At 41.9% G+C, this 10,612-nt stretch overlaps 1 protein-coding gene across 2 annotated transcripts in view; it reads left to right on the forward strand.

The window, feature by feature from the left end:
• Positions 1-9,904, forward strand: part of CCDC169 (coiled-coil domain containing 169) — a 45,938-nt gene extending 36,034 nt beyond the window's left edge. For both annotated transcript variants that reach the window (XM_090031729.1, XM_090031730.1), the window contains 2 exons: positions 3,444-3,520; positions 6,587-9,904. In XM_090031729.1, coding sequence (XP_089887855.1) covers positions 3,444-3,520; positions 6,587-6,689 — 180 coding nt within the window. In that variant the 3' untranslated portion in view covers positions 6,690-9,904. The remainder of the gene's footprint in view (positions 1-3,443; positions 3,521-6,586) is intronic.
• Positions 9,905-10,612: the final 708 nt, after the last annotated feature.

Genomic DNA, 10,612 nt, shown 5'->3' on the forward strand with positions numbered 1-10,612 from the left:
CCAGGTTTGTTAGGCATGATCTGCCCTCGAGCCCTTTTAAATTGCTCTTTGGAGGCACACAGTGCTCCCTATTCTTTGTGTAGAGCACTGAAACTTGAGGTTGTTGGTGCCCCCAGAGTCTCTTGATAGACTATATAGGTATCTAACCAGGTCAGACCAAGTCACCTAGAACAAGAAGCCTAATATTTAGGCCTTGCAGCACTTTAGGAAGCAATTTGAGTCCTGGCCTAAATATCTTTTTTTAATAAAATGAATTATTAATTTTTATGGCACTCTTGGGTTTATTTTGTCACTGTGAAATTGTGTAATGAACGGGATCATATAAATCAGTTGAAAATATAGCACTTTTAAAGCATTTTATTATAGCACTTCTTATTCTGAAAGCACTCTTAATTTTCTAATTGTGTAAAAGTAGTAGCTTAGCATGACACATAAGAACTTTCCTATGATCCTATGAACTCTATAATGGAGTGACTGTCATAGAATCCCTGGTATAGCTAACTGGGGTGAGAGGTTGTAATTAGCAATGTTTCCATTTGCTTGCACAGTGGGTAGGTGGCTCATGGTGTGTGGTCATTGTTGCTGTAAGTGATCAGGGAAAATTGATGGGCAGAAGTTTGCAATGTTATACCAATGAAGGCAGACAATCACCAGTAATATGAATGTTATGTGGGAAGAGGAGAGCAGGAAATTATAATATAAGTGTTATGACTGAGTTCAGCTGATGACTTAAATAGTCTTTTGTACTTAAAACACTTAGTCTATAGTAAAGCAACATGCTTAAGATATTTCCAACTTTAAGACCATGAACAGCCCATTGCTCTGTTTTTTGCATATGGTAAGGAAGATGATGCTTTAGATATATATGCTTTAAACACATTGCATTGGGTCTTGGTTTTTGCTACTCACAGAGAATAGTACATACTTAAGTAATCCAACCAATTTCAAAACTACTCTCAAACAGAAGACTATATGGCCTTATGGGATACTGCAACATGCAGTTTGATGTTTTTTTTTTCTCCTCCCTCCCAAAATCTGCATGTGCAAGCCATCTCCAGTAGAATATTAATTGAATACTGGAGGCAAAAGTACATTTATGTTTAGCACACTTTTTTCAACTTTATTAAAAACCCACAATATTAAAGTCTACTACATTAAATTGACAGAGCCTGCCATGAAAGGGAAGCTATACCACTCATGGCTTGTATTTTCCATATATACCAAGGCAAATATAGCAACAGGAGACCATTATCCTATGACAACAATCTGTTCCATTTATAGTAGCTCTTAATTGCAGTATATGGATATGCATATTTCTATTTTTATGTATGGGTGCACCAATAAAGATATTTTGCTGATATACCAATCTGATTGCTGATATGCAGCCTGGCAGATTTGAGAGCAGTGTCTGGCTGGTAAGTCTGCAGGAGGGGAAGGAGCGCACGGGAGGAAAGGGCTATGGAGGGAGGCAGATTGAGGCCCCCATGGTGAGGGAGAGAATGGGCCTGGGGCAGGGGCAGGGACAGGCACTGCCCAGCTGGGACAGGGGTAGGGCATGGGATGGAGCTGCAGGTGGCTTGTCTGGGGTGTGGGAAGGGGGGCGGCTCATGCCACTATATGAATTCCTGGGGAGGCAAGGGGGATGGGGTACGTGCCTCCCAGATTTGTGTGCAGGGCATGGGCAGGCTGCCCACTGTGGGCTGAGGCTGGGGGCAGTGCTGGCATCTTCCTGGCAGGGGCTGGGCCAGGGCTGCATTTGAAGCATGCAGTGGCACTGGGAGGGGGGGCTATGGGGAATTTTGGGAGGCTGTAGCCCTTCCAGCACTGCCACTGCCTGCCCCAAGCACAGCCCTGGTCCACCCCCCTGCCAGGAATAAGCTGGTACAGCCTATGGCCCCAGTCTGTCCTCACCCCACACACAAATCTGGGGGGTCACATGCTCCCCATACCTCCCCTGGGGGTGCACGTAGCAGTGGGAGCCACCTCTGTCCCCACACCCTACAGACAAGCTGTCTGCTGCCTGGCCCAGTGCCTGATCCAGCACCTCTGTCCCATGCCCTGCCCCCACGCCACTCCGCCTCCCCCAGCTGGGCAGCACCTACCTCTTCTCCAGCCCCACTCCCTCCCTCGCTGTCCTGCTCCCCCTTGCCCCTTCCCCCCCACAGACTTACCAGCTGGATGCTGCTCTCCAAGCTACCAGGCTACATTCCTGGCCGTGTGCATGCAGTGCCTGCATGCATGCATGCGGCATTTATTGGAGACATTATCAGCTACACTGGCCAAAAAAAGCCAATTGCTGATAAAGTCAATTTTCCTATTATCAGTGCCAGTATGATGTGGACCAGTATATTGGTGCACCCCTACTTTTATGTACATTTTCTCATTCTATCTTTAGTAGTGCTTAGTAAATCAAATGCAATAGGGCTTTTTTCTTATTGATATTTAAATTATCACTGTGAAGAACGCTTTTCTTTCTTTCTTTTTCTTTTTTTTTTTTTGGAGTCATTCCTGAAGTCTTTGGTAGAAACAAAGATGAAACAATTATGTGAAGCAAGAGTTGTTTTGGTTTGTTTGTCTTTTCAAATATCTTTCTTGTTATCATGTATTTTTTAAGGATATATTTATCTTCCAAGTGTTCTGATATATTTGTATTGTTTAGGTCTATAAGAAGCTAATAATTCTTACAATATATTTTAAAATAAAAGGTCTCACAAAAGTAGCATTTGTCCCATAGGCACAGTAGATTGGTGTAATTTGTTTAAATGATCTTAAAGATACAGCTCATAAAATATCACCATTGCCTCCTTAAGCATAGCTATGCCTCATGTTTCCATAACCCCCCTCCATGGGGCATGCTACGCTTGAGACCAGTGAAGGCAGGAAGACAAGAGGATCCTGTCAACTTTTGACACACACAGACTAACTCCACACACAGGCCCCAGGCCACAGAAGTCATAGGCCTGCAGAATGTTATGCTGCTTCATCTTTGGTGCTCTTAGAGGAAGCTGTCAAGTGCCGTCACTACTGCTGCTTTTGCTGCTAATTCCCTCTTCTGTTGATGTGCCAATGCACATGCACTTGCAGGCTGGATGAAATCACTTCCCAGGCTGAATTCATCCCATGGACTGTGTGTTGCCAACTCCTCCATACAGGATAGTATATGGGAAAGAACTGCTCACACATTGGTGATATAGGATTCCTGTCCTAAATGGTAGTGAATATGCGTAATGATATCCTTGTTCAGCAAAACATATATACATATGTTTATGTCATTGAAATCAGTAAGACAGAAACAGAGTATTTGCTTAATATTAAACATGCATTTAGAGCACCTGGTTGCATCAGGGTCATACTGATGCATTTCCAAATTAATGTATGAACATTTCCTCTCTTAGATGTGAATATAATTAAGGCCTAACTTTATAAAAAATTGACAATTGCAGACATCAGCTGTACTTAAAGTTGCTGAAAGACAGAAACTGGATGCAGTACCCAGCAAAAGAGAGAATCAGATCCTAAGGTAAATATTTTTCATGTGCCCTGTGTTTTCTGACTTAATATATTATTTTGCTAAATATTGTTTCTTGAGTACTTTGTTCTCTATTTATGATAAATATCACTACTTATAATCCACTAACAAAATATTGATGCCTCTCTCTCTCTCTCTCTCTCTCGCTCTTGATGTTGGGATTCGGATCAGTTCATAACCTAATATTATGAATATTACCAAATGAATGTACAGTACCTACTGATTTTGAGTGGTCTTTGAGAAACCTTGATGATTTGGGATCCCTCTCATTTAAACCTGTTAAAATTAGGCCTTTTTTCCTGAAACACTGAGCTGTTTCAATAGTTCTTACATTTTCCGATAGATTAAAAGTAATGAGTTTTAATACTCAGCCTGATTCTTTTCAGTCAGTAGAGCTGTTTGATGTAAGATAATATGAATCATTATAGATGACAGACTATCAAGACCTGTTTCTTTAAAATTTTCTGTGCTTAAATCAAAGCCACCTCGTAGTTATATGAGTGTAAACATATTTCCTCGAACTGTTTCAGTCTGAAGAGAACATAAGATTTTTGTGTAATTTAGAAATAATGATGTATTTCTGGGAAGTTGTTAAGCCATGTTTCATATTGGAGCACTATTTTAAACTGAACTAGAAACAGAACTAAATACTAATAGAATACTAACTGCCAGTATATTATTACCGTTGACACAAGATAGAAATTGAGAACAGCTAACCCATTAATAGATTATAAAAGTGAACTGATATGAAACATACAATTTCCCCCATTTATTTTCTATTTTAACTTCATCCTATACATTTGTAAATTTTTGGAATGTTATACCATAAATTGTCATTCTTGGGTCTCCTGATGAGAGTTCAGGAGATAACTTTATTACAGTGAAGTTTAATGTGTGTTCTTAAGTTAAGATTAGCATTGCTTGGGTCTTCAGTACTCAGTAGACAACCCAGAGGCTGCTTCTGGCCCTTGCTATGTTTTACACAGTTCAGGTGTAGGAGCTGGGCTGTCAGAGTTAATGTACTTTTGCCTTGTTTCCAGTGGAGGACTAAAGAAGCAAGTATCCACAGCCAGATATTGAATATTGGCTGTACAGGAGCCCTGCTCTATAGTTATTAATCACTCAGTTTTTGTTTTGTGAGACCAGTGTGTCTCGTTGAGTGGAATGATAGTTGATCTGATTTTCTTATTAGGAAAAAGAATTATTTGCTTGTAATTGCTGTTCTCAAAATTTCTGTATGTTGTGCATGATGGGAACTCTTCACTTTTCAAACTGGCATTTGGAGTCACTAGGGAACAAGTAGGTTGTGTTTCATTAGCTTCCACAGCCAGTAGCTTAGAGCTTTGAGTCTGGTGAGTTTTCTACCTTAGTCTAAGATGGCATCACAGACTTTAGCATGGTCATCTGTCACAATCTGTATCTTTGGGGAAAAACAAGCACACATAAGGAATTGTCTGTCTTTTCCAGCGTATGCCAAGTTACACAGAGGGTAGTTGTCACAGTATTCCTGCATGAATACTCACCTAATGCTCTGAAGACAGAGGGCCTAATTCTGTTCCTACTTACATTAATACTAATCAAAATAGCTTTATTTCGGTCAGTGCAGTAAATTCTATGTAGTAAAATGAGACTGGGCCCTGAAAATAACCTTGTAATTTCCTGCTAGTTATTCCATCTTACTTTAGCTTGCACTTCAAGAGCTCTTGTCTTCTCTGGGTTCCAGTCAAGTTAAGAAACAATACTTACATTTTGATATAATTGCTGCTGTAGGTGTGGATAGCCCAAGCCATGGTATAATTATGTTTGTATAAGCAAGTCGATAAAGACTTTTTAAAACACTGACCTAACACAGTTTGTCTTCACTGACCATTTGAATGTGTCCACCAGCTTATATAAACTCCCTTATCATGGTTTCTGCACCAGATCAGATGGGGCCTGCGGGACAGTAAGAACTGGCGGTTGAGAAAAGGAGGGATATTGATGTGCCTGTCCACTCAGCTTGGCTCTACAATGGCTTTTTATTGATTACTGAGTAAAGTAAAGGCTTTGGTCCTGATTTTCAAAGCCTTCAGAGGAAGCAGCCCTACATACCTCAGGGGTCAAAACTCCCCTCATGACCATGACTGATTGTGATAGCAGGAACAATGGAGCTGTCAATCTCAAGGGTGGAGATAGCTTTCTTGGCAACTTACCCAGAAACCCGAAATGTGTTCCCAGAATGTATCAGATGACCACAACTTTCACTATAAAGCAAAATGCAAAATATTCCTTCATCTGTCAGTATGCAAATAAACATGTAAATTTTGGTATAGTCTCTTTTCCTCTGCCTTCCAACTGGGTAAGAGAGAAACTAGACACCTATATATCTCTGCTAGAATATGTAAAGTGCCCATGTACTGAACTGATGAACACCAAGATAGATGTAGCCATTTTGCATAATACAAACTGCATTCTCCTGAGACCGACTCTCCTACTTCGGGGATTTCCCCCTTCTTCCCTTGTAAATTCTGTTCTGTACTTCCACTGATGTTGCCTTTCAGATCCAAATATAATAACTCTCCTAGGCTTTATGTACAAATGCTATGTATTCCCATGAAGTGAATATAAACTCCCTAGCCAGGTGCCCAAGTTTCATGTGTAAAAGCATGGGACTTAAGAGCATGGCTCTTGGAGGAAGCTACCTGAGGAGAACTATAATTACAGGTACAAGAATCATTTTTCAGTGCCTTGATATGGAGAGTATACTTGGTGAAAGGGTCTTCTCTGTCTGTTTTTCTGTTTTTACAAACATTTAGTATTCTGTTTGTGCTGCTTTAAATTTCATCATTTAAATGACATGAAGTCATTCAGAAATGATGAGATGAGGATTGGGTTTTGTACACAGAATAAACAACCATACACCAAGAGACTGTTATTTTTCCCCTCAGATTTATTAATTAAACATGATAATCAGTTATGGTGATATAAAAAGCACACACATTTCCAGCAGCAAAAATTTTTACAGCATCAAAGGTAACTGACATTTAATGACTTAAATTCTTTAACTTTTTATTTCAGAGGAAGATACAATGTTCAAGGAAACAAGAGAATATTGGATCCTAAGAAAGGACCAATTAAAAAGACAGCAGGAGTGAAGAAACTTCCAAAACTAAAACAGTGAACAGATATTCTTAATAAGAACTTCCAATTGCTTCTTTTGTTGCTTTTAATCTGAAACTACCGTCATTGAAACTGAACAGAATTATTTTGGGCAAATTCAAACTAAAATAGCCACTAATGGATCTTTATGTTTCCCAGTAACTTCATCAGTTGCTGTTCTAAGGAAAAAGTGCTCCCTGTGTAGTAGTATATCTCTGAATTCTCAGCTGTGGCCCTTGACAAACTGATTGCTGTACATGAAAAGTTAGCTCCTACAAAATCAAGTCAGGTGGCTCAGAGAATCAGTTAATCATCATAAGAACAGTAGATTTTTCTCCCCTTGACTGTACAGTCAGTTACAAAAAATAGCTCCTTTCTGAGCTCTCTGTTAGGGAGATTAAGAGGATCTATGGGGCTTCAAAGAATAATTTTACCACCTAAACCCAGTTAGCCTATGAGAAGAATCCTTATTTTGCATAGGAGTAATCAGAGTGTGTCCCCTCTATCTTAGTCATAGGATGGCAGAAGTTTCCTTCACAGCCCTTGTAGCTCTTAACTGAGCACTACTTAAGTGAGATCAAGGTTGGAGCCAGTCTGTCATTCCACCTACAGCCTCAAAGAAGAGTTTTTCTGTCAGGTTGTGTTAGATTTTCCAAGCTGCCTGGTTCTTTCGGATTGACTCTAGGACTGTCACTGGCCACACTAAAGGGCACTGAAAGAAGTGATATTTGTTGCACATTTGGCCCCTTGATGGCATGGCTGTAGAGGCTTTGACAGAAACGTATGGTTGCTGAATGCTTTAAAAGTGCCTGATAGCTTGACAAATTGACCTTCATTTAACATAGGTACAGATGAAGGTGCCCCAAAGCAGAACACCTTCATTAACTTCTGTTTGTGTGCGTGAGCAGAGCTGGGTTGATATAGCCCAGCCCCACCCCAGTGCTTTCTGCAGCATGGGAGCAGGGGGATGTTGGAGGTGAAGGAGCTCTGGTATGGGGTTTACCCATCTTGCACTGGTGGGGGGGTGTTTGGATTGGAACCCTCCTGAGGTGAAGGACTCCAGTCCACCCCCCTGCCTTTCAGTGCAGGCTGGGTAAACCCCAGACTAGAGCTCCTTCCTCTCCCCACATCCCCACTCCCATCCTATAGACAGCACCTGAGCTGGGGCAGGGGGGCAGGATGGCCCGACTGGGGGAGAAAGGATGTGTGTCTGTAGTCTTTCTCCCCTAAATTGGCTCCAAACTAGATCTCTCCAGAGAAATTCTGGGGGGGTGGGGGGTGTCACTGGAATTCATGGTGCTTTCTGTGAAGTGCCATGAATTACAGTGGGAAGCTGTATGTCTGTCAGCACCCAAACATTGCCTTGTTGCAGTTTTGTCATTCTTTGCTTCTGTTATTTGCATGCCTTGGGACTCCATAGTTATTTCCAGCTGCAGTTCTCCTTTACTGTGCAGAGAAACTAAAACTAAAATTTGGTTTAGAAAAATATTATATTCTGCATGTAAGGGTGAAGTGTTAGAGTCAATAAGGCATCTTGCTACAGCTCCACCTGCATAAGTTCAAGCCTTACTCATGACTTGTGCTGCAGGCTGCCCGTATTCAACCCACCTGTAAATGGGTACATGGTTGGAGGCAGCTGAAGGTTCCCTTGCGTGCCATTGGCTATGGAAACTGGTGCATCTTACCAGCAGTAGCCTGATGGACCTTCCAGACTGACTTTTCACAGAATATCTCACTATGAGAGAATACTGTATAGGAAATGTTATTTTAAACTCCTCTGTACATAGATTGATTCCTAGTGTGTGTATTTTAGTATCTGAAATCTGAACTCACAAATTGATGCTGTCATCTAAGATCCTGATCCTACAAAAACTTGTCTGTGTTCTGTGGTAGGACTCTACCCATGCTCCTTGCAGACCTGTGGATTGAGGTAGCACCAACCTCTTACTCTTGAACTTTAATGTACCTCTGAGGAATCATTTGAGCTATTTTGAATTGTATCTTTAATCTTAAGAATTGCAATTACTCCTGCAATTTCATTACTAACAGTATTTCAGTAATTAAACTTTGGCAGGCTTTTCTTTTAACTGGAGAGCAATGGGGAGAATGTTTTGGTATTTAAACTTAAAGCCCTTTAGGTTACATTTCAAAAGCACTCTCCAGAGTAACTGTGATTGATATGCTGTCTTTTATTATTTTAAGAGCTTCTGTAGCTCTTCACATTATTTAGTAAAGCTCTTCGTCTCGTTAAGAACAATACTAATACAGTAATGCCTTATTACCGCCAGCACTAAAAGTTGCAATTAAACTCTTACCAAAAACAATGATGTCATTGCAGTAATGCAAGAAAACAAGAATTGTAATGATGTACAGCGTGGTCACTATAGAAACACCATCTTCTATTATCTTGGCTGAAGTATGTAGGACATACTTATATTTTTTCCATGATACAGCTGGTATGGTCTTTTTAAATAAGCAGAGCAGTCTGTTTGAGCATTCTTGCCCATAACAGTAGTTAAAAACCTAGTACTGCTGATTAGGCTAGCACTAGTCTGTTCTTGGTTTTTGTATGGAAACAGTCCAGATTTTCATAGTGTTGCTATGTCTCATTGCCAAGTGTGAGAAAAAATCCCCATAATGCTCCCATTGGCACAAAAGACAAAGAACATCCGTATTAGTAAGGATGATTCAATTCTTGGATCTTCACAGAAGATAGGCGTCTCTGCAATATCAGGCTTTTATTGATGTAGTCAAGGGCAATCATTCTAACAGGCTTGAAACAATTAGAACCTTGTATATTGATGCAGGTAAGGCAGTTACTAATCACTTAATTATTCTCAGCAACAGACTTTTTCCACACCAAGTTTGCAACTGGTCCACAGTGGGTGCATCTACACGAGACACTTTACTGTGCAGTAAACTTTCCTACTTGCGAACACTACTACTACACTTAGTACGCAATAAACCACTCTACTTATGAATAAATTTGCTACCTGCAAATGCAAGTAACAAATTTACTTGCAAGTACTTACAGCACAGTAATGCACGTGTAGATGCAAACCAGGAGCAGATTTGCTCCTGGTAAGCCCTGCCACTAGGGAGGCAGCCTAAGCTCAGCCCCAGGGCTGGGCCACCTTTATGGCAGCCCCAGGCCTCTTAAAAGTCTGCAGGCATTTTGAGCCCTGGAGCATAACAGCAGGGAGCCTGGGGGGGACTCTTGGCCTCTGCTGCCCCTACACAATGCACTGACTGGAGCCACTGTTCGTACCAGCCCCACCCATATGGTAAGCCCTGCACTGGAGGAGGGAGGGCCTTGCCCCACCCCACCCGTACTCCCCTGGGCCCCAGTTTCTGCCCCCTATACCATGCAGGGAGCAGGAGTCAGTGCAAACCTCTATTAAGCAGCCCATGTCCCCACAGGTAGGCAGGCACAGGCCTCACACACCAAGAAACATGTTGATGCCCTCTGATGCAGGGGGCATGGATGTCTAATGCAGTCACAGGTAGCCCTTCAGGTGGCAGCAGGTGTAGTAAGACAGCCCGGGCTTGCTGCTTGTACCATTAACGCTCAGCATCCCATGCTAGGTGCCCAGGTTTTCCTGGGGCACCATGGCAATCAGCAGCGGCAGAGTGTAGTATTTAGGTGTTCTTTGGTCCATGCAAAAAGCTTCTCATTCAGGACCTGAGACATCAGTGGCTTGTTTGGGGCATGGCACAGCCAGTGTGGGGTGGGGGGTGGAGGGCTGACCTTGGCGTGCCTCTGGGGAAAAGACCCTTGTGGGGAGGGCAGGGTCATGGACAACTCTTCATCCTAGTTTCATAGTTTCTAGGGTCGGAAGGGACCTGAGCAGATCATCTAGTCCGACCCCCTGCCATGGCAGGAAAGAATACTGGGGTCAGATGACCCCAGCAAGATGTTCATCTAACCTCCTCTTAAACACCCCC

This window comes from Crocodylus siamensis, chromosome 1, assembly GCF_052110815.1.
Source record: "Crocodylus siamensis isolate JL-2025a chromosome 1, ASM5211081v1, whole genome shotgun sequence".
Classification (NCBI taxonomy): Eukaryota; Metazoa; Chordata; order Crocodylia; family Crocodylidae; genus Crocodylus; species Crocodylus siamensis.